Source organism: Hippoglossus stenolepis, chromosome 8, assembly GCF_022539355.2.
Source record: "Hippoglossus stenolepis isolate QCI-W04-F060 chromosome 8, HSTE1.2, whole genome shotgun sequence".
In the NCBI taxonomy this organism is placed as follows: Eukaryota; Metazoa; Chordata; class Actinopteri; order Pleuronectiformes; family Pleuronectidae; genus Hippoglossus; species Hippoglossus stenolepis.
The window spans coordinates 25,852,576-25,876,944 of NC_061490.1; the positions used below are offsets into that span (position 1 = coordinate 25,852,576).

The window sequence follows — 24,369 nt, forward strand, 5'->3', positions numbered from 1 at the left end:
TTTATTCATTTCACATATGATTTTGAGTTTGTGTATTTGGGAGTAAAGAATTGAATCTGAACCTTTTTATCGACCAGCCGTTAAATGGGTTTGGATCTAATCTCAACTGCTGGTGTGTGAGTGAGAGACTGTAAAGTGCTTTTACCTTCAGAGCTGCATGAGTAAATAAAGAGCACAGACAGAAGCAGATATAATTTTCTGTATTCAATTTTTGAAACATCCGTCGTCCCAACATTTAGTGCAAGTTCTGCAAACATTACATCATCATTCATACGACAGCTCGCTGCACGAGTCCATTAAAATCCATGTGACTGAACAAAGTGACGAGGACAGGGAACTCGTTTTCACTTAAAATCCATCATTAAAGAAGAAGTGGACATTTGACACAAGATCTTGGCAAAGGATGTTTAAAGATGTCGATTTTCTGACCAGCGTTCACGGTTCACTCAGCCTCAGTCGGCTCCGGGTTCCAGATGAGTGATAACGAGTGAAACTGTCTCAACGACACGTTCCTGTGAGAGGTCACGGTTTGTTTCTGAGCCACAATCTGACTCCTGGATTTAAACTCAATAAAAAACAGCTTTAAGTAAATCATCTAGTTTCTTGAGCTCTATTTTGAAAATGTCATATTGTCCAGATTCTTGAAACGACTCCGGCTCTATTGCTGAGAAAAGTTTTTTTGATTTACATTTTATATCTCTGTAAAATATTTCGACATCTTGGATCTTGGATCTAGAAAATTTGATTTTATAGATTGAAATTAAAACAATGGAGTAGCAGGCCGTGACCGAGGTTTGTTTTCAGCAGCTCGGGGCCGCGCTTCATGTTCAGTAAACAGAAGGTTTGTCATGGAACCTCCGAACGTCTGTGAGAAGCACCTGCACCTCATGGTCTTCATCAGCAAACACTAAGCTGTTCAAACACGTGAGGAGGCTCCGTGTGACGAGCAGCTGACGGACTCGAACCAAAACAGATTTCACTCAGCAAATCCACCAAATCGAGAACAAGCTGCAAAGTTTCCCTGATGATGCAGAGGAGAGAAACTTTCTCACTGAAAACTGAAGAGGAGCTGATTTCTCTCGAGATTATGTTCGACAATAAACAAGAGAAAGGATTTTAAAAAGTGCAGTTTGGTGACACAAAGGAAAACAGAGGATGTGTTCTTGGCAAAACATTCAAATGTTTTCCTTTAAACACATTCTCACATGCACATGCACACGCACACACTCACACACAGGTAGAACATTCGGTGTGTGACACCTGTCACTCACATCAGCTGATATTTCTCACTCAGCCGTCCACAGACAACATGAAGTGACATCATTCAACTGCTGCCAGGCTGGACTCCCTGTGGTGCTGCTCTGCTGCACTGCTCCTGAGAATTAGAAGAACAACCCTCAAGGGAACCGAGGACACACACACTGTCCCTTCTGTCTGACTCTCAATAAATAAACTGCGTTTAGGATTTATGGCAGCGACTCCTCAGATTATTCAAGGACAGGAAGTGTGAACAGGTTTGGGCAAAGCGAGACGGGCAGAGAGGAACAACCGAGGGAACACGTTTGGTTTAGTATCAAGCGGCTGCTTCTTATTCAAGTCGTTTTGCAGCAACGAGCATCTCAAGCCCCTTTCTTCAAACATCCTCGTCATCAGGGTCAAATGACTCTGCAGGAGACACAGGTCTTTATCAGCAGCGATGGAAACGTGACACCGGGTGGACGAGCTAATCTGGAAAGACAGCGAGGGGACGGCGCCTCAGCTGCTGGTGACGTGGAACCTGACGCACAGGAGAAAAACTGAAACTCTTCAACTGGCGACGGGAAAGAAATCAATCTGCTTTCTTTGCGGTTTTACCCACATTTAAAACTTCTGACAAAGTCTAAGCTCCTGAACACAGTCAGTAAAAGTTCCACTTCTACACGTGTTGGTTTTAAAGTGTCTTTCTTAACTGTTTAATATATTTGCAGCTCCAAACTACAGACAGTAAATAAAGATGGATGAAGCATCTGCTCTTTACCAATAATCCAAAGTTAAAGCAAAACAAGGAAGAACTCGTTAACTTTTCTTTTGGACAGAACTCAGTCCAGGAAACAGTTGATTTCTCAAGAAATAATTCATGGATATTGATGAAAATGATCAGAAATATTCAGTGACCTGATTCCTATGAGTGTGTAAGTGATGCTGGAGGAAGCATGAGGTCTACTGAGGGACGTTCTCGTGAAGCTAAGCTTTGTGCAGAGAACGATCGATATTCCAGGAGCGAGTAGTGAAGATTAACTTCTGTGCATGAGATGCTCATTGCATCAAAACAACTGAACCTGAAAACAATTTGCCTCGATGATGGTGTCTGGCTTTTTGTGGCATAAAGACAGAAAGTTCCACTTTCACAATAACTGTTTATAAAATAACCATTTTGGGCCGAGGTGTTTTATTTCTGTCCCAGAACTCCTCGACTGTTGCAGGGGCTCCACTCTGAAGATCCTCTTGATGTCTCCATATTAAGAATTGATTTATTCGACATAACACTGTGGCATCAAGTCAGGGTTGAAGTTGTGTCACAATCTGTCCGTCAGCCGGAGAGGACAGGGACAGGACGTGTGAGACGCTGTTTAGTTCAGGCCACCAGTCACATTCTGGGCTCTTTGGGTTTTAAGGAGGCCTCGACACCGCGTCACATTCAAACAGAAACACCAGGAGTGTGTGTTGATGCCCTGACGAGTATCTTCCTCCTGCTCCCAGCTCTGTCTTCATTGGAGCTGGGAGACCTTGACGGGCAAGGTACTGGCAAAGTCCAAAAAGAAGGGTCCCTCCTGTTTGGGCAGGAAGGTGGTGGGGATGACGTTGTAGATGCCAGCTGGGACGTGCTCCGCCTCCATGTAGCAGAAACCACACCTGGACCAAAGAGACAAAGAGTCAGACTCTGGATGTGAGAACACAAATGTCTGAGTGAGCCGATGTGAGAACGTAGAGCGAGTGGACGTGATGATGACGTTTCTAACACCTGACGTATGCAAAACTGAAAAAATAAATAAATCCAAATATCTCCGGATGAAGAAGAGGAGCCGTACACGTAGAAGAGCAGCAGGAGGCCGGACATGACGTATAAACTCTGCTGTGGAAAGATCAGTGTTGTTGTTTACAGCTCATCCACACCGGCGTCGGCCCTCATCACCAAAAGATCTGGAACCTCCTCGTGTTTCCAAGTTGACGTCTTCGTCTTCTACGTGTACGGCTCCTCTTCTTCATCCTGAGATGTTTGTGTTCTTCCAGTTTCACGTCCGTCACGTGTTAGAAACCTCATCAACACGTCCACTCTGACATTTTCCAGACATTATACTCAGGGGGCTGCAGTTCCAGAAAGTCTCCAGAGCGACTGACTCTGACATTTGCTTTCTCACACACAGAACCTCTGGGAAAATGTCAGTAAAATGTCAGAGCAGCTCTGGAATCAGTTTGAGATACTCTACTTCCTCCACTGTGTCACACCCTGATGAAGCCTGTTTGTTAGACGGCCTGTACCTGTAATCTCCACTGTTCCTCTTCTGGGCGGCTGCTGGACCTGGATCCCCAACCGTCGACACGGTCATCATCTCAAAGCCAACACTGTACTGCCTACACACAGACACACACAGACACACACAGACACACACAGATCAGTGTGACCTAAGGCAGGAGAACTGGGAGTTTAAGTCGCTCTACACTGTTAAAGTACCACATTTCAGAATATATTTTAATGAAAAATACTGTAAATGCATCAGGCTTAGAAACTTCTCGACACCCTGTCTGCCCACTAAGCCCAATGTTGAGATTAAACACTGAGTCATCTGTGTGTGTGTGTGTGTGTGTGTGTGTGTGTGTGTGTGTGTGTGTGTGTGTGTGTGTGTGTGTGTGTGTGTGTGTGTGTGTGTGTGTGTGTGTGTGTGTGTGACAGCAGTAGATGAGAGAGAGCCAGACGATCATTAGGTGTTAATTTGATCCTGTTAATGAGTCGTTAACCGTTTGAACTCTAAAATAGAAATGTTCCTGCAGTGTCGTCGTTTCTTGCAGAATCCTCTCACGCTTCATATCTCTAAAATCTGTACAACCTAAGCTAAAAGGTTGTGCAAGTCAACAAACCATAATAAATAATAAAAGAAGTTATCAACACATTTTGCACCACACGTAACAATGACATCATCACGAGGGAACAAGTTGACCAGTTGGAGGTCGTCTGTGGAACTTTGGGTTTTATATCCGTCTAAATCTCAAAAAGAGGAAGCTACAATGTTCATTGTGACACTGAAGGAAAAGATGCGTGTGAAGCTACTCATCAGATTTTTGACTTTTGTTTGAATAGTTAATATATTGTTCTAGAACTAAAGCTAAAAATGCTTGTGTAAAAAACTGTGCTTTGCTTGAAACTGATCTGTTCTGAGAGGATTGTTCTGACCTGGACCCTCGGAGCTCGATGAGCAGCGGACCCGACCGCTCCAGGTTGATCTGATAGATCGGGTTGTGTTTGTACGAGTCCTTGTAGTTCCCACAACCTCCGGCACTGAGCCCCTTCCACTGGCCGTTCATCTGGAGACGGAGCAACGATAATTCATTAAACAAGAAAGTGCCCAATGAACACATCATGTGTAAGTGTTGGACGATGTCATACCCTTTTGTTGTGAGTGAAGGGACATGGGATCTTGGAGAAGGTGAACTTGGATCCAGCGTAAGCCTGAGGAAAGAACCCAAACCTGTTCAGAGCTGCTCTGACAAAAGAAGGTTTAACATATAAACAGAAGAAAGATGGATCTGCTCGTACTGATGCTAACATCGATTTACAAGCAACAATATGTAACTTCACTGAGCAACAGCGCCCTCTGCAGCCACACGCGTCTGAGCGGTGGTTTTCATGCAGAGAAAAAACAGACAGCAACTTCAGGAGCAAACAAACAACCCTGATATAGTTTCTTATTTTCAGCAGTTGTGTAACACAAAGTGTAACATGTTTCTAAATGGTGCGTTTCCCACTTTAAAACAAAGCCGTTCATTTATTCACGACTACAGTATCTTCACGCATTAAAGTATTAATAATGTTTCACATCAGCTCTGTTCTGGGTAAAGAAAGATCAGAGAAGACTTCATGTTTCCTGCTTCTTGTTTTGATCTCAGCGAACGAGAGAGAGACGCTGATCTGAGCCGAGAGGAGATCGTTTCCACAGCTCACTTGGTGGAGAGAGAGAGAGAGAGAGAGCTTGCAGCGCTCACGGCAGTAGACACACACCACACACACACACAGACACACACACACACGCACGTGTACAGTGCACACAGAGCACACATTTTTAATGAGCGCACGCTTTTCATTAAAAATGTATTTCAGCAGGAACTGTTCTCCACAGTCCTCTCTGCAGTTAAGTGCATAAATTATAAATAGGTCACGTGCGCACACACACACACACGTTCCTAACTCCCTCGGTTGGTCTGATGGGGGTTTGGAACATAAAGGTTTCTTCTCACCCGTAAAGTGTAGTTGATGGTGTTCTGCTTCTCATACTGGGAGACCACCAGTGTGAAGGTGTGCGTCCCGGCGCTCGTCAGCCGGATCTTGGTCAGGTAGTGGGGGCTGTTGATACGGATGCCATCGATGAAAGGAGGGGGGTCAGCTGTTGAGAGCGTAAACAGAAGACAGCTGACGGTGCTGAAGTGTTTATTGTCTTTTCTTTGTCTGTGAGGTGAAATATAGATTTTTAAGTCTGCTGCTATCTCTGTGAATGAGTCACGTCAGAGAAGTGGAGGTGTTGTGATAGAATAACGTGACCTCGTCGTGTGAGGCAGAAATAAAGGTGTGACAAAGTGCTGCCTTCACTTCCCTGCCACACCCATCTACAGGACATATCTCAGTCTAGTGCCCCAGAGAGACATCGTCCTCTCAGGCGTCTCACAGACGTTACCTGGGTAGTAAACCTTCTTCCCGTCCGTCTTGTAAACGACCAGAGTGATAAACTCCCTGTTTTGTGCAAAATCATCCTGGAAGAACACACGAACACACGTCATCAGATAAAAAGTCAAGCATTACAACATCAGGTCACCACGTTATTGGTCAATACATCAAAATATGACTCGTCAGTTTCTCTACCTTGTCAGTGATGTGTCTGGTGAGCAGCACCCACACTGCAGCGCCCCCTGCTGGACACTGGACCTCCAGCTTGAACTGGGGGTTGTTGGCCAGACTGTAGACGTCTTTCACTGGGCCCTGCCTCCCATCCCAGCTACTGCAGACGGGACACAAACCACATCAGACTGGGACGTTACTCTCCTCACCAGTCAAACTACTGGTTACCTGACGTACTGTCACTGATCAGCTGGAAACACAAACACACACCTGTGAATACAGGAGGAATCTTTGAACAGTGCCGGGTTCCAGCTCAGGTAGATGACATCATAGTACTGACAAAGGTCCTCCCATGCGATCCAGAAAACCCCTGGAGAGAAACACAGGGAAACATATGGGACATTAATATCAATATTTTTGACTTATGTTGCTTTAGTCTGTGCCTTAAACCTCAGGGATATATTTACCCTTTTGTTATTTTGACACACTGACCCTCAGACCAGGTATTAAGATCCATCCTGAGGGATCAGATCCCTACTGGTCAACTCTATTCATTCACTCTATCCATCTCTTTATTTCAGGTGTGAGCAGAAAGAAACTCTGCCAAGGCCCAAAAGTCACACACTCATAGATACCAGTTCACTAAATATGATTTTTTTTTGCATCACAATCCATGAATTATTCTCTGGGAAATCAGGGAAAATGTTAAGATTTCAGATTGTTAAAGAAAGTGGGAGAAAATACTAGATCTGCACAAACATAATGAGTTCTTCCCTGACCAGTACCTCATTCTGTTCAGTAGTTTTAGTTTAATCTTTCTTAAAATGAAACAAACATACAAACCAATCCAAAAACAAATAGACTGGAGGGAAACATAACCTCCTTGGTAATAACAGTTTCAATATACTAATTTCCAGAAAGATAAATAGTGGGTGTACCATTATCAAACTTCTGTGCTGTCTTGGGGTCGAAGTTGAGATATTTGAGGAGGTCAGGAGTCCAGTTCTTCTCGTCCCGCTCACTGTAGCGTCCCTTCCACCGCAGATGACTCCACGGATTCTTCAGCTGCAGGAAACGCATCCCCTGCAAGAACAAGGAGTCCACAGACACGCTGTCAACTACAGAAGATACAAGGAGCTGGGGGGGGGAATGTACGTGTTTATCCTCACGCCATAGAAACCAGGGGATTTGATTAACAACCAGTAACCTTGATTATAACCAACAGGTTTTAGGGATAACATTTAAATCTTCCATTTGGATTTGTAAAAAAACAACATTTTATCAGGAAGTTGGAATACATCACATTTTCCCTCATAATAAGTTTGTTACTCTGAGTTGCCGAATGGTAACTAAATTGAATCTTGACTTTTATTAATAAAAAATAATATATATTTATAAAAGTGCTAACAATGACATGCTAATGCTACGTTAATCAGGCCCACCTTGTGTTCCCTGATGTCCAGAACAGCGTAGGCATGCGTCGGGACTAAACCCCATTTTTCCCCTTCTTCCTCTGTCATCACCCCTGTTGCCGTGGTGACGAGGACGTCTCCCCTGTGAAACCTGAAGATGAAGACAGAGAAGCAGATTCAGAGGAAGGACACGGTAACAAAGAGCTTGTCATTCTACACTTAAAGATGAGTGTAAGAAACACTGTGTGTGTTCACCTCTGGAAGAGCATGCGGAAGGAGTCGTCCTTGCTGAACGACTGATTGTCCGAGTGCATAGCGATGCGTTCGGGGATCCAGCCCGTGAGCGCGTGCAGGTCGATGTTCTGCAACACACGACAAATATCAAACGTCTGTTCTTGTCCTGTCTTTGAGGACAGTGTCGGGCTGAGCAGTTTCACCGCAGCAGGTGAACTAAGCTGTTTAAAAGGAGCTGCACCTCCCGGCTTCCCCATCTTCACTCACCGAGTTGGAGCCCGGGAAGTCGTAGCCTCCCATCACCTTCATGTAGGCTTTTTCTATCAGGGACACCCAGAGCTCGTTCCTGTTGCTGGAGTAGGAGCACAGCAGCTCTCCGTTACGGTCCACCGGCAGGAAGTCGTCTATTATCACCTGCAACGGGGACACAGACGGTGATTTGTCCCGATGAGTTGTGTTGAAGAAGAGTTCCCTTGACCACAGGCTTTAAGCTCTTTGCAGAACTTTTACATTCACACAGTCATTCATTACATTCACATTAACTCATTGGCTAGTTTGTCTATGTATAAAGTTTAAGTTCTGAATTATTTAAACAACAGTTTCTGCCTCATATTTATAGGACTTTATGTTGTTTTCTCCTGAGGCTCATTCATGCTGCCTTTACGTACAAAAAGAGATGTGTCTACTTCAAACGATGCATTGTGTGCTATGCTTGTCCAGTTTGAACTATTGGCTACACTGCCCCCCCCCCAACCCGGTGGTACTGCTCCATATCATCTGTTTATTTCCGTATCCATAAGCTTTTAGAAGATAAACAAACATTAAGCAAATGAGCGCGTCAGAGTACAGACAGACGTTTCTGTGTTGTGTGTCTTCTTGGTCTTCTGACAGGGTTTTACCTTCCTGGGAACTCCGTTGATGTGCAGCTTCACCATGTACTTCCCACAGGGGTTATACTCAGGTTCCCCTTTCCTGTTCTGAGGGTAGATGATACTGAAACACACACAGAGCATAAGGGATGATTGTTAACTCAGATGTTCCAGTCTTCATCACACTAAGTCTGTGGGAAGCTAACGTGGGTTCAGTTGAATTATTCAGGTCAACACCCAACATCCCCAGAAACAGTGCAGTGCAGTTTCTCTGTGAATACAGTGTTTAAATCTTAACTTTTAAATCTCAGCCGATTATCGTGCCGCATTGAAGACTGTGACAAAATGTTCATGGGATTTTTTTTAGGGGAAATTTATTTTTCTTGAGTTAAAAGCCATTGGACATGCATTTCAACGCTGACAGGCATAGAACTGAGAAGCAAAAACAAGATTTATGTAACGTTTGCCCCCGGACAACGAATATGGATGAAACCCTAAAAGCACCACAAAGTACCTGGTGATAAGTTTCTTGCGCCAGCGCCTCTCGTAGGCCGCGCTGATGGCGAGCGACGCCACGAAGGAGCAGTCAGACACGACCGTCTGGACAAGAGAAGGTTAGCAAACGGTCATGTTTCAACTCTAAACAAGCGAAAAGGCTCAACATGTTCAAACTAAGCTCCTCAATCAAAAGATGAGAAACTCTCGGCACAGGGCAAACAGCGACTGGACCCTCTGACCTGTTTGATACTGAAGCTGGACACAGACATGATCATCATGGGGTTATTGCAGATCTCGTCCGGCCGCACCCAGCGGGCGAAGATGGCTTTTTGTTTGGGTGACAGCGCCAGTTTCCCTGATTTGTCCCTGGTTTGAAGAAACAAAGAAAATTAAGTTCGTCTCACTGTAAAACAAACAATGCAAAGAAATTCACAATGTAACTGGCTCATGTGACAAAGTGAATGCAAAATATAATAATAATGCAAAATAGCAGAAGTCAAACTCACGAGAAAGGGACAGGAAATGCAAACCGCTCCTTCAGGTCCACGCTCATGAAGGGCACATAGGCTATCCCATTGATTTTAGATGTGCTCCTGAACGATAGGGACACGACAGTCAGTGGTAGTTGTGGTCAAAAGACAAAAGAAGAGGAACATGTATTTGTTCTCAGTGGCAGGTTTCAACTTGACATTATTTTTGAGATTTCAACACATTTCAAGACATTTTAAGGATCATTTTTAAACCCTTTAAAAGTATTTTACAGTCACATATTGAGACTCTAAAAATACCAAGCAACACATTTTTAAATTCACCTTGTCCCTAAATGTGCAGTAAAAAATACAATTGGAGACTAATGTGTCTATTTTCCAGGACTTTTCCCGACCTGGAAGTTCATGTTTATGTTTTTCCAGATCTTCCTCCATCTGTGAGTCACTAATCCTTGTAAAGAAGCTTCACCGACTCCACCGGCCGCCTCACCTGAGCACCTCGATCTCCTCAGACGTGTAGCGCTGACCCTGCGGCTCACTGGACTGGACCGCCCGCATCGGCTGAGGTCGGTCGTGGATGGAGAAGTCTGGTCCAAGGGGGAAGAACTGGCGGACTGGTCCCCCAGAACTGGCCCCACTCACATTCTTGGTTCCAAAGGGCCCCGTCTTGTCCGGAGTCTGGGCTGAAGCGGATTTGGACTGGGACTCTTTAAGACCTTCAGCTCTGGAAGGAGATGCAGGAGGTTTATTAAATTAACGCTGCAAAACCAAGAGAGTCTCACAAACAAAATACACTAATATCTAATCTAATATCTAGATTATTTATAATTGTGTATTATTCATAATGTATTCAATTACATAATAAATAATAATAATAATTCAAACAAAGGTGTATAAACAAAAATAAACACTAATAAAGATCAGGAGACGTGAATAACAAAGTCAAACATTAAAGAAAAATGAACAAAAGAACAAACTTGAAATGAGTTGACTCAAGAACAGGACGTATAAACCCTTCTGGCTTTGATAAAGGAGACAGAACTCATTTTCAAATTCACCTGTCTAAAGCTTGGCGTGCCAGCTGCTTCAGTTTGGTCTGCAGCGCCTGGTCCGAGGTATCGCTGGACTGTTGGAAACACAGGAAGAGAAACATGTTGGAGCGAGCTGGAATAATGTGAGGGGAGACCAGGGACATGTCTGGAGTTCATGTAAGCAGCTCAAGTTACATTTAGTCACAGTGGGGAGAGAGAGAAGGAAAGAGGTACCGTCTTAATGCACAGCTCCACAGCCTGAGTGTACAGTTCTACGGCTTCATCGTCGTTTCCCTTCTCGTCTTCCTCAAAGGCCTGAGTGACCAGGAAGTGGGCACGCTCCATGTCCACCTGCTGCCGGGACTTCAGCGGGTCGCTCTTCTGTGCCTGGACTGGGGTGAAAGGTTCAGAGAGGGTCAGTCAGGACACAGATCACACGTTCAACCCTCCGACTGTTCACGTTTCAGTTCAACTTTGATTCTAACTCAACTTCAAACAGGAAAACTGCTTTTTTCATATGTTAAATTTTTCCACAGAGGGAAAAAAGCCCAGTTTGGCTTTTGGAGACTTATACACTTGTTTTGTTAGTTGTCCAGTTTAAGACAGGGTGGTGTGTTTGATGGCATGTTCAGTTTCCATCTGTCTGACCCAAAGAGCCACAATTGGGTTTCTCCTTGCTTTACCAGTCCAGTAAAATAAGTCACTCAGACTGTAAACTTACAAAAACATTTCCTTAAACACCTTTATTAAAAAGTGAGACAGATGAATTAGATCTTTTGAACGACATCAAAATAACACTTCAACAACTTTATGGTCATTTTAGGGAAAGTAATCTGTGTTTCAGCTGAAGTGGATTGAGACTTTTTTTTAAACATATGACCAATACTTGTAAAAAGGTTATAAAAACATTTGTCTCTTTAGAGCAAATGTTTGCTTTTCATTTCAGAGAAAACATTAAAGCTTCACACAGAACTAAATGTCATCCAGTGTTTCCAGCAGATTGTGGTCACACCCATGTGCACGCACACACACACCCATGTTGTGACGAGAGTCATGGAAAAACGTTGTCAGACAGCAACTGAGAAAGTATGTCCTCAGGCTGCATTCACTCAAAGTCCTGAATCATTTCTTACCTTTTACTAATCACACACACTTCACCTCTGTACGAATACAGATCAGATAAACTGCAGGTGAGCAACAGGGACAGATTCATGGAATCATGTAACACAACAGAAGCTGAAATAAAATAGAAACGCAATAAAGACTCCTACTGTCACTGCTTAAACATTAGCTTTTAATTTATTTTTGACTACTCTTTATTACTTTAACTCAATGCACACGACTTTCACTTCCTGTTTAAATGCCTCTCTTTTGTATCGTCTTGTGTTTCTCTTACAATTTGAATGTGCAATACAAACGTACACATTAGAACGTCTGATAGAGATGAAGGGAGGAGCAACGACAAATGAACTGAGGATCCGCTCCAACCAGGAGAGTAAAACAAAACAGTGCCTCTCTGTGTCGGCTGAGCTCACCAGCATTGTGGAGGGCTTGGACTCGGTCCAGGTATTCATTCACTTTGTCCTGGAGTCCCTCCAGTTTGGACCCGGCCATGCCGGCATATATCAGGGCCTGGGCTGCCTCCTGTTAAAACAACCGTAAAACAAGCAGAGTTATTAAACACATTCATCAGTTAAATACTGACAGCGACAGTCACAAAACTCAACTACATGAAATGACGCGTTAACTTGATCAGTTGTTTGTCTTGATAATTGAAGCATAAAGTATGTGTGGGGTGTGTTGGTGGAAACCAGTAATGGCCTTTATAAAAACCACACCCAGAAGATATGCAAGAGATAAAAACTAAACATACAAAATCACCAACACAGGTTATATAAGTATTAAAGAGACAATTGGACGTGTATGAGTAGCAGGATAAATAGAGATAAGGGAGGTCACACTGCACATTTTAATGAATATAGTTTTAACTTTGTATTCTTTCTATTTTGCTTTTACTTTCTATTGCACTGCTGATCAGTTTCTTATCGTCCAACATCGTTCATTGTACGATTGACCCCGTGTTGACTTGCATACGAACACATAAAACGTGAATGTACATGATATTTACAGTATTAATAACACGTGTAAAAGAGCAGAGCATTTCCCTTTTATTTCCTTAGATAAGAATTTATGAATCCCGAAGGAAATTCATGTGACAGTTTGCTCCAAGGTTACTGTCAAAATATATAATGAGAGGACAGAGAAAAACAGTATTAAGTCTTTAAAATATAATTGAAAATTAAAGTATAAAGTGTGTTATAGGTGAAATAAACATGTAAAGTGTATACGGAGTGAAAGCAGAACCACTTCCTGGTAGAAACAACAGAAACAAGTTACTTTAGACAGTTCACTAGTATAAAAGTGTCAGTAAGTAGTAATGAGTAAATATTACTGCACATGATATTGAACATAATATGATGTAAAAGCTGTTATAATACACATATATAGTAATAATATTAAATACTAAAACTAGAATAATCCTGCACTTCTATTGGATATACATGTGATGGACAGAGACTCAGACAGAAGCAGGTTTTCCTTCCACGAGAGAAACTCAACGACATGAGATGTTTGGTGTTTTGTATTTTAAGCGACACTTTAAAGTTGCAGCTAAGCTAAGCTAAGCTAATTGCTAACAGTGGCAGGCAGCAGCGGTTTCCAGCTGCGGGATTCAAACCTCTGACCTTGTAGTAGAACACGGCCTCGTTGTATTTGCCGCTCTGGTCGTGGGTGATCGCTGTTTTGGCGAATTTCACCGCGTCGAGCTCCAGCTCCGCGGGATCCATCCTGAACACAACTTGTTGACAGGTGACGGCTAACGGGCTAGCTAGCTAACAGGGCGAGCTAACAGGGCTAGCTAGCCGTCCAGCTGGACCCGGACACCGGCCGAATGTTCTGGAAAGGTCCGGGACCGACCCGCAGCAGAGCTCGGGTCGTCAGCTCGGAGGAAGCATCGTGAAGCGTCGCGTTGTCAGTTCGTTAAACGCGGCTTCGCTTCCACTTGTGACATTAAACTAGCAAAACAACGCCGCTACTTCCGGGAAACAGATTCCGCGCAGCCGCAGTGGAGGACAGCAGACGGTGGTGCGTTCAATGCGCCATCGTCATTTTCACAACTCGCAGCTGAGACGTTCAAAGCTGTCACTTTCAGACTCGTGGGTCCAAATCAGGATGAATATAAAATACTAATGAGCTCATTACAATATGAAACTAAACTATAGAAGACAACCATCCAGTATTATTATCCAGAATATGAAGAGAACCTTTGGTGTCGTTTCAGTTTAGGTCTTTACAATCATTACATAACATAACTTTATATATTAAAATGCTCAGCACAGCATGAACATTTCTACTAAAGTGAATAAAGAGATTTAAATGAACCACATTCACATACTGAACTTGACCCTCAGGTCGTTTTCACTGATCTGAGTTTGTTGTTGAGGTTTGTCAGGCTGTGATCGTCTGTGTGATTTCTCCTTTAACTTATATAACAACATGCGAGTAGAAGGTAATAGATGAAGCCATATGCACCTAAAGTTACTGATACCTTCTGTAGCTGCAGCTTAAGTAAAGTACATATCTCAGACAATATCAATCTAAGCAGACTGTATATACTGTACATTATATACATGCACTACTGTCTACCTGGTGTATACATATTACATTACAATCCATACTGGCCCCAGCAACTCTGCACCATATGATTCACCTCCTCATGTTTATAAGTAACATGCACTTTAATGATGCATATTTGTCTGAGAGTCTTTGCACCACTGCACTATTGTTCCACAATTCCAGCATTTCTGAATATTAGTTAAATGCTTTTTGTCCACCCTTGTAAATGTCTTGCACAGTTTAAGTCTAACTGGTAATAGTGGTTTTGTTTATTTTGCCAGTTTCTTGTAGTCTGTATGTAATTGTATGTCCGTCTGTGTAAGTACACTGAGCACAATGACACCGGAGTCAAACTCCTTGACTGTGTGCACATAATAAATAAATCTGATTCTGATTCTGCAGTGCACTGTTGCAGTATTGTGAGATATCCACTAGATGGCGATGTGGAAGTCCGACTGGAGCGTTCCCTGGCATCGCTGGGCAAACTTACAGAGCCTATAAAACACTTATGATTTATTACTTCTAATCATCACCTAACTTCTCAGATGCAGATCCCGAACGTGCTGCAGAATGTGTGACTCCTCATTCGGCTCATGACCTTCACGACCATGAGCTCCACAACCTCCACGCAGCTCCACCATTCTCCAACCAACAAAACCAAACATGTTTAACTTGTAAGAAACATTTTGAAAGCAATGAGTGGGAATCTGTTTTCCTTTTTATCTCTGATCAAACCAAACATGAGGGCTTGTTGTAATGGAGGAAAACTTGGAATCAAGTAAAAAAGATTCAATGCAACTGTGACAGTAGAGAGGTGAGAGGTGTGAGTTACATTTTAATGTTTCCTTTATTTCCATTATGATTTTTAATGTTTTATAACAAAATAGCTGAACATCAGCTCCCTCACCAAAACAGCCCAGCAGAGGAGGCACTTCCTGTGTGAAGAAGATCGAGCTCTACACATCGATCCTGGAGTCCATCCTCTCCTCCTTCATCACAGGATGATGCTCCTGCCTTGAACAAGGCCAGACTGCAGAGCATCATTCCCTCTGCTGAGAAGGTGCTCGGCAGCAGCCTGCCTCCTCTTCAGGACCTGGACGTCTGCAGGACTCTGAGGACAAGATAACACATGAACTTTCCCTTTCCAGTAACGATCTTACTGCAGATACGTCAAATAGTAAATATATATCATTTAAATTGCAGATGTTGTTTTCTAGTTTCTAGTGTTCATAATATTTCTAAACTGTTAATTTATATTTTTATATTTATTCTTGCACAAACATATCACAGCTTATTCCTTGTTACCTACTTGGCAACTGGTTTATATAACGTGGCCTTCTCTCTGCTGCCTCTGTGTCAGAGTCTAAAACCTTCATGCTTGTTGTGATGTCTCTCATAACGTTTGAATTTCTGTTCATTAAAATCCTTCAGCTTCGGACCAGTGCAGGTTCTTTCTGCATCTGTAAAAAGAAGTGCCAGCGGTGAAAGAGTTAACCTTAGAGATTACATCACTCCCTCTGTCTGCCCTTTCACTTCTCTCCCTCTCATCCTGCCTCGTCTCCTCTCTCCTCCCTCCTCCCTCTCCAGCCGCCAGTCTCCTCCCTCTCCATCCCTCCTCCCCTCCACGGGCCCAGCCCCTTCATTAATTCTGCTATGAAAGGGAAGCCTCTTGCCTGCAGTCACACCACCAGATCCTCACAGGAGCCTCACTCACACACACATATCCTGACTCAGGCTCAGACTCGGAGTCACAGTTGTCTGCTCCGAGTGAGGCCTCTGTTCCCGACACTGACATGGAGCCGCACTTTGCACGAAAACCCCTTCACCACAGCCAGATGGGTGATGAGAAGCACCAGATGCTGAACCTGAACGGACGCCTGGAGACCTACCTGAGTCGGGTCAAACACCTGGAGGAGGAAAATCTGATGCTTGCAGAGGAGATCGGAGTTCTGAGACACAGCAACCACGGAGCTTCCACTCGCAGGAAGGGCTTAGAGGAAGAGCTGCGGCGGGCAAGACAGGAGCTGGACGCAGCCTGGAGGGACAGGGCCCACACGGAGAAGGAGGTCGGCAGGCTGGCCGAGGAGTTTGAGTTCCTGGAGCTGCTGAGGCAGAGGGAGGCTCAAGCTCACATCAAGGCCAAGACGATGCTGGAGCAAAGCAGGAAGGAGCTGGACGAGGAGCAGAGGGCGAAGATGTGGCTGAGAGAGCAGGTCAGTCAGCTGGAGCACGAGATGAGTCACCTCATTCAAACCCATCAGGAGGATGTGGCCCACATGGAGGCCACATTGATCCGTTCCAGAGCCACGAGGCCCCCCATGGCTCAGAGGGGCAACCAGACACCCAACCTCCTCCAGCTGGGGCAGGAGTACTCCCAGAGGGCCACCAGAGCCTGGCAGGAGGCCGCAGAGATCCACCAGGGCCAGTTGGCTCAGCTGGAGGAGTCACTCAACCAGGCCAGGGGCCGTTTGACCCGAGTGGCCCAGGAGAAGAGCGAGAGCCAACTGAGGCTCCAAGCCCTGGAGAAGGAGGTGGACTCACATCAGGACGTCCGGCTGCATCTGGAGACGAGTGCAGCTCAGCAGAGAGACAAACACAACCAGGAGATCCAGCAGCTGCAGGTGAGTCCAGAACGTCCGGCTGTGATGGTGCAGATCCTGTTTGTTGTGCCTGTAGACATCCTCTTATAAAGCATGACCCTAATCTAATAACTCTCTTTAATAACTTTATTTAAAGAGCACTTTGTAAATATAGAAAATCTAAGTTGCAAAGTGCTTTACAAGGTTTTACAGGTCATAAAATCATGAGCAACAATAAAGGAATCAGAAAAATAAAAGAAAAAATTCATTAAAAAAAACTCTAAAAGACATAAAATTGATTTAAAGGAATTAAAAATATATAATATAATAAAAATGCAGGTAAATTCATAATAAAAGTAAATAAAAGTATGTTTTAACAAGGGATTTAAAATAGACAGTTGAGCAATCCACAGAATATGACTAACAAAGAGTGTTTATTTTGACTTGAGAGTACATTCGTGCCTGTTTTAACCGCTTCCTCTTCCTGCCTCACTTCCTGTTTTGGCAGGCGCACTTGGAGGACCTGGAGGCTGAGAGGGAGGATCTGGGCCGACAGATCGAGCGTCTCCTCCTGGAGAATCAAGGCCTGCTGCAGATGAAGATGTCTCTGGGTCTGGAGGTGTCAACGTACAGGTAAACTAAACTCTCAGATGCTTTAATGGAATTTAGTTTCCTGAAGCACCGCAGTTAAAAATGCCTGTAAAGCAGCAGGAGGCAGGAAATGACACATTGGTTGACAGCACATGGAAGATGGAGGGAGAAGAAGCTCAGCCCTAACGTTTATTTCTGCGTTGACAAGCAGTTTGGAGAAATCCGCCAAATCATAGAGAGATTATAATCGTTTTAGAAACTTCGTCAACACGCCCACTCGCTCGCTGGGAATTTTCCAGAAATCTTACCAGGAGGAAATATTGGTGAAACTTTCAGGAAAGTGTCTGAAAGCAGCTTCAGATTGATCCACAGCAGATGTGTCAGGGATCAACACATGAGTCCAGCTGAACTTCAGTACGTCAGCGTCACTGCAGATGATTAGATTAACCTGAGGCTGCTGATCGGAAACCAACACAAGCACAAGAGCAGTCTACAGGACGTCTCATGAAGCTGCAGCCTCTCTCGTCCTGCACAGATAATCTTATCCATTATGGAGCTCCACTCTATGGTGGCGTCTCCTCGCTCCTCCCCCCACCTCCCCCCACCTCCTCAGAATATTGACCCTCGCCCTACAGGGAAGAGCCAACGCTTAATGAGCAGAGGGAGTCTAGAATAACAGCAGAGAATGGGAGTGGTGGGCGGGGGGGGGGGGACGCAACCAGAGGACACATTTCAATGTCATCCACTGCACATGAAACTGTTTATACACATAAATTGTGTTTTTTAAAGATTAAAGTTCATATAAAGCTGATTATCGTGTGTTGGAATGAGACTGGTGTGGTCCACATGTGGGCTTGTGTGTGTGTGTGTGTGTGTGTGTGTGTGTGTGTGTGTGTGTGTGTGTGTGTGTGTGTGTGTGTGTGTGTGTGTGTGTGTGTGTGACGTCTTCATAGTGCACATAACCTCTCCATGTCTCTGCAGAGCTCTGCTGGACAGTGAAATCCTCAAGGGAGACAAGTGTCGGTCAAACCCATCAAGAGACGTTTCCATCACAGGTGATTACACAACATCCGTCCATCAGCTCCATGTCAGTTCACTGCTGCACGAGCTCAGTGTCTCCTTATGTTGCATAGATCCTCTCCTATATGTTCTTACTCCTGTCCGTGTGTCTGTGAGCAAGAGTTCCCCAAAACTGCAGAACGTATTTCCACACAACTTGGTGGAAGGACGCAGTTTGGTTTCATCTGAGAATGAATCAGCTCTGCTATGAATCAGCTCTGCTATGAATCAGCTCTGCTATGAATCAGCTCTGCCCACGTGGACGGAGATCGTTTCAGTTTAAAAACTAAAACGTAGTTGTGTGGACGTAGCCTGAGAGAAATGAGTTATCATTAATATTCTGCCTTTGTAACGGTTTAATGTCACTGAGTCTAACTAAAAGCCCCTCGGAGTGTGTAATCACATCATTTTAAATGGAGAGTGCTGGGTGGCGGTGGTGGGGGGGGGGCTCACGAGCTCGGCACTTTTGCTCCAGTAATGCGAGCCACCAAAGGTTATTGAGCCATATGGCTTTAGTTTCCGGTAACAGTGGTGAGAGGAAAAGATAATCAATATCCCCCCATTAGTGTCCAGACCCCTTTGAGAACATCTGTTTTAACAATGCTTCAGGGAGGCAGCTCCTCCACAGGATCTCCGTCCTGCTCAGACAACTGGGAGGATCGGACCAGTTCGCTCTGTGAGGAGATGTAACGTCTTAGGGAAAGATGTGTGTGGCAGAATGGCTATAAACACATTGGTCACATTTAAATGATCTTACAGAAAGTTCTACACACAGACGTATTCAGAGAGTTTTATAGTGACATGTCACAGCAAGACGTCCATTTGGAGATGACAGCTGCACACATCTGTACCGAAACCTCTCTGACTTTGCTCTGCTTCACTTCACAGCTCATGTTCAGATGATGTGTGTTGGATTACTCGAGGTTTTGGGCAATAATTGCATAATTTCATGGAGATATTCACTCTGAAATTCATTTCTTTTAATCTTAATTTATGTTGTGTTGTATCTTTATTTACTCTGACCCAGTAACATCTAGACTGATGCTTACACCCCTGCAGAGATATCACAAGTGTTACCTTTATATAGATACCAAGCTTCTTCATATGGACCCTGTGGTTGCAGAGATAAACTCTATTGTGTAATCTTGATTCTTGCTCTTGTCCTCCGCAGATGCAGCGTTCCGTCCTCGAGGGGTGAAAAAGATTTACCGAAGCCAGCAGCCTGCTTCCTTCTCATCTCTCTATGTTCGAACAGCTCCAACTGCAACTCCACTGTGCAGCAGGAAACCCACGACCTTCAATGGAACCCAAACGATTTCAAGGAAACCCGCAGATGTAGATGCAGCAAAGTCAGAAACGTGGGAAACCCCTTATCCCAAGATACTGCAGGACGGGGCTGTCGAAAATTTCCGTCCACAGGAGGTTCAGGAGAAAGTCACTTACGCTGAGCCGCTGTCGCCTCCTAATGAGCAGGAGGCTTGTGTTCCACTGAGAGAAGAAGGAGGAGAAGGTGGAGAGGATGTTGAACCGGTGGAGTCAACTGTCAGTCGTCAGGTAGAGTCGAGCCTCCACAGCGAGCCGGCCTTCAGTGGTGAAGTTAGTCTCCATCAGTTTACAGCTCCCGACTTTACACCACACGGTGTCAGAGGGACAGAGAAGCCCAGCGACGTCTCAGCTGAATCTGAGGAAGGTCCTGCAGAAGAAGGAGATGCTCCAGCTGATGCACTGGGAAGGAAAGAGTGTATCAGTGAAGAAGTGGAGGATGTGCCAGAGGTGACCTCGGATTCAGAAACGGAAGAAGTGGTTGAACAAACCTTTGAATCCAGGACGAGAAGTCCAGCGTCTGAATGTGAGGCTGCAGAAAGTGTCTTTAACCAGTTAACAGACTTCAGCCGACATGAGAACAGCTCAGATGACGAAGCTGCTGAGATAACAGAAGAAATCAGCCGTTCTGTGGTGGGAGCGAAGGAGACGGATGTTGAGGATAAGTTGTTGTACCCTGACGGAGAAGAGATGGATACGTGGGACAGTGTGATCGAGAGGAAGATTGATATGAAGACAGACGACGGCATAAAACAGGACGAAGCAAAAAGACAACATGCTGAACCAGAGGACATATCTGCTGGAGATCCAAAGCATGACAAGAGAGGAATTATCCAGGGAGTCACCACAGACGCACAAAAAGACGACAACGTGGCTGCTCCAGTGACAGACACACAAGTAGATGATGAACACGGACCAGACCCTGACAATGAAGAAGATGATGAAGAGGAAGACTCTCAAAATGTCTCGGTGTCATGGAGGACCGAGCAAGAGAGCGACAGCTACGCTCAGGACAACACCCTCGCTGACACTCGACCTCTGATTCGATACAAAAGCGACGAGACCGACGCCAACACTCAGGCATCACACATGGACGAGAGCGAGTCCAGTGAAGGTGACCAGGAGAAGAGGCTCGGGGAGACAGGAAGTGGAACGTGGAGCGAAGGCAAGTCGAAGAGATACGGAACGATGGAGGATCTGTGCGAGGAAGTGGAAGGGGAAGTATTGGACGAGGAATATGACCTGGGATACTCTCATATCGAGCATCAGACATCGGTGAAGGACACAGAACGTGTGGAAGAAATGAACAAGGAAGTGAACGAGGAATATTCAGATGAAGAGAGTGAAGAATTTCCGAAACCCGCGGCACCCGTGAGTGTCGAGTACGATGAGGAGCTAGAGACCGACAGACTTGTGGAGCAGGAATTAGAGAGCCTGTCGACGGACAGCTTCAGTTCTCACTTCGCACAGCAGCAGGTCGGTGACAGCGACGAGAAGCTTCCTACAGAGGCTGGAAACACAAAAACAGACAGCGAGGCTTTCTGTGAGGAATCTGGAGCGACGATAAGCGGCCAACTTGCATTTCCAAACACTTTTCTAGATTACCCGGATGAGAAGCCGTATGGCCAACGCAAAGATGAAGAGGGTACAACTGTTCCAGAGAGAAGAGAGGAGGAGGAAGAACACAACGTCTCCATGGTGACACATCCCGATGTATCTGAGCATTTCATGAGCTTCAGTGACTTCATCAACGGGCCGGATGTGGAACAAATCAGCAACTCCGACATGCAGAACTTGACCACTGATGTGAAACCTGCAGATCCTCAGGAACATCTGGTTGAGGATGTTGTCGACTATCCTGATGTTCCAGAAACTGGCGAATGGGAAGTCCTGGAAAACCCGAGCGAGGACCCTGACATCAGAGACCACGCTGATAGAAAACGTGATAATGTGCCTGACTCCGCTGAACGTCGCCTCCATGATGACGGAGGCTCTGGCGAAGGGGCTGAGACCCATGAAGAGGAGCACCTGGAGATCCCCCCCGACAGCGTCCCTGACGAGAGCGATATCTTTGAGGCGAAGGACTCGACCGAACTATTGAAGACAAACAGAAAAGACAACAACCTCCCTGGTGTTTTCACCTCCAGTGTGAAGACGGACTTCTGGGCGTCCTCCTCGGAGGTTGGCGCCACCTATCAACCAGATGACGCCTGTATTGAACAAACCAATCAGAATCTAGGGTTCGGCGAGAACCCAGTTTGGGGGATGTCGGACAACAGGAACGTGATAAACGGGAACTCGCTGGCAGCCGAGAAAGGGCAGGAACAGAAGTCTGAGGTGAAGCAGGTGTTGAGTAGAAAAGTCGAAGTGGAGTTTGTTCATTCTGAGGAGTCGGAGGTTGAGGGCGAATCCTGGTCTTCTGGGGAGGAGCAGGAATAGGAAAGTAGTGAGAAGATCGATTTAAACCAGTTTGAAGCTGTTTTCAGACACAATGGAGTCCGAGCTTTCTGCAGGAGATTCTCTGGTCAGTCGCGTTCACGTTACAGAATCACGTCGCTTCTCCAATCCCATCGTCTTTCCGAGGTGAAATCTTCATTTCTGTGTACTTTCTCATCCTTCTTGAGTCCGACACGTGTCAGAAACGTCATCAACGCACCGACTCACTCCCGGTGAATCGTCCAGATAATCTCCTGCTGTTTTCTCACATGAGCCCTCGGACATTTTCCAGACATTCCACCAGGGGGCTGGCAGGAGAAACTCCGGATAATGTCTTCAGCAACTGACCGGGACATTTACGTTCTCACATGCAGCCCCTCAGGAGAATGTCAGGAGAATAGCTGAACGCAGCTTAAGTTGAATTATGTTTTCTGTTTGATTCGTTTACTACAAAAACCAAAGTCGTGCCTTGGTGCGAACCTCAGCGACGCTAACCACCGATGTGCCAACTGACCGAGCTCCTGTCCTGTTTCCCTAAACTCTAAACTTGTTTCTTGCTGATTGTTCAGATTGTTCAAAGCGCATGTTGTGGAGGGAGGTGGGGAGTTTCTGCATGAGGGGACGGCATGAGGATGAAGAAGGTCGTTTGAAAGTCAAAGTGTTTATTGATCGCTGTGATCAGTGAGACCAGGAGAGATGGATTCTGTTCACAGTGAATCAAACAACCAGTGTCTCCTGCTCATTGGTCCATTGATCACCTTTGCATGATGTGACAGAGACAATGGTTGGTTGTATAAGGTTTGTTATTCAAGATGATTGTTTGAAGAAGAAGAAGAAAATCTGTTTAACTTTTTATTTCCACCCATAAAGTCGTTTCTTTCTGCTGCGGTACATTGAAAATCCAAAATAAACTCTAGATTATGAGAAACACACCAAAGTGTCTTTGCTTGATTTCTTTATTAATCATTTCCTCAGATGATGAATTCAGAATCTTTAATCTTATAGGTCAAATAACTGAATCAATCTAACAAATACCTGGAGGAGGTAATTACCAGTGACCACGAAGCAGATGAGCTGTTGTTTCAAACAGGAAACAGGTGACGGAGCGAAGATCGATGAGAGGCCTCGAAAAACCTGGAGCACAAATACATCCTGAAGACAAAGGTGGAGAAACACGGCTGCTCACGGCCTTCCAGCAACTTCCATCCCTGTTTCCTCTGGGTTCACACTGACCACGGCTCTGGAGCTGTGTGTGTGTGTGTGTGTGTGTGTGTGTGTGTGTGTGTGTGTGTGTGTGTGTGTGTGTGTGTGTGTGTGTGTTACCTGGCCACCTCCCAGCTCCCCTGACCTCGAAGCGAACAAAGCAGCACCAGGGCCCTGAACAAGCGAGCGGCCGTCCCATGAGAGTGGGAAAAAGAACGAGAAGAGGGAACAATGTGTGACCCCCCACCCCCAACCCCCCCCCTCTCTCCCCAGTGCCCCCTGTCATTCATTAGTCAGTTGTCCAAACAATGATGTCTATTTTAGCTGGTGCTCGTTCTCCACGCCGCCCAAAATCTGCCCAAACACGGATTCAGCGAGGAAGGAAACCAGAACCGACCTGATCCAGTGAGAGGAGGCCGCGGCTCTGGATGATAAAACTGCAGCTGTTCCCGTTCTCCACCAATCAATAGAGCTGCCCCCACACACACACACACACAGACGGTTTCATTGTCGAGAAGACGATACATTAACACTTGTTGTTTAACTAAGAGACGTTTTCACCTTTCTTAAAGAATTTTCACTTTTCCATTTGATCTAATTAATATAAATTATGTGGAAAACAGACCCCTGTACTTTTTTTAATAATAAAAATTAAATGAGAATTTATTTGACCACACCTGACGTCACAGATGCTTTTCATGATGAGGAATTATTCTTTGACTTCAAGTCAATTCAACACAATAAAATCTGAAATATTTGTGCACCTGATAGGTTTTTAACAACATCAATTCAGCCTCTTTCCTTTTGTTGGCACAAAAACCAAACTGCTAATGTTGGATGTTAATATTTTGAGGTTAATGCTAAAGTTTGGCTTGAACTGAATAAA

At 44.9% G+C, this 24,369-nt stretch overlaps 2 protein-coding genes across 2 annotated transcripts; one reads left to right on the forward strand and one right to left on the reverse strand.

Annotated features, from left to right (window-relative positions):
• Positions 1–185: 185 nt before the first annotated feature.
• On the reverse strand, positions 186–13,738 carry capn7 (calpain 7). Its single transcript, XM_035164821.2, has 21 exons — positions 13,362–13,738; positions 12,153–12,261; positions 10,852–11,009; positions 10,645–10,712; positions 10,077–10,310; positions 9,605–9,691; positions 9,338–9,464; positions 9,115–9,200; positions 8,631–8,724; positions 7,999–8,145; positions 7,753–7,859; positions 7,528–7,648; positions 7,024–7,168; positions 6,356–6,455; positions 6,110–6,245; positions 5,925–6,000; positions 5,491–5,636; positions 4,643–4,705; positions 4,430–4,560; positions 3,520–3,612; positions 186–2,892 (listed from the first exon to the last, which is right to left on the reverse strand). The coding sequence occupies exons 1-21, from the start codon at positions 13,461–13,463 to the stop codon at positions 2,748–2,750; spliced, it is 2,475 nt and encodes an 824-aa protein (XP_035020712.1). The 5' UTR covers positions 13,464–13,738; the 3' UTR covers positions 186–2,747.
• A 2,216-nt stretch (positions 13,739–15,954) lies between these two features.
• Positions 15,955–23,212, forward strand: nes (nestin). The gene is made up of 4 exons (XM_035164820.2): positions 15,955–16,913; positions 17,380–17,504; positions 18,444–18,517; positions 19,693–23,212. Exons 1-4 carry the CDS (start codon positions 16,086–16,088, stop codon positions 22,281–22,283), a joined length of 3,618 nt encoding a protein of 1,205 aa, XP_035020711.2. The 5' UTR covers positions 15,955–16,085; the 3' UTR covers positions 22,284–23,212.
• The last annotated feature ends 1,157 nt before the right edge of the window (positions 23,213–24,369 follow it).

Bases quoted from the DNA above. Each gene is read 5' to 3' on its own strand.
- capn7 (XM_035164821.2), bottom strand. From the start codon at position 13,463: ATGGATCCCGCGGAGCTGGAGCTCGACGCGGTGAAATTCGCCAAAACA. The intron at 9,201-9,337 runs GTCAGAGGGTCC...TCTCTTGTCCAG, and splicing joins CCAGCTTCAGTATCAAACAG to ACGGTCGTGTCTGACTGCTC. The intron at 4,561-4,642 runs GTATGACATCGT...CTCCGTCTCCAG, and splicing joins CCTTCACTCACAACAAAAGG to ATGAACGGCCAGTGGAAGGG.
- nes (XM_035164820.2), top strand. From the start codon at position 16,086: ATGGAGCCGCACTTTGCACGAAAACCCCTTCACCACAGCCAGATGGGT. The intron at 17,505-18,443 runs GTAAACTAAACT...ATGTCTCTGCAG, and splicing joins CTGGAGGTGTCAACGTACAG to AGCTCTGCTGGACAGTGAAA. The intron at 18,518-19,692 runs GTGATTACACAA...TGTCCTCCGCAG, and splicing joins AAGAGACGTTTCCATCACAG to ATGCAGCGTTCCGTCCTCGA.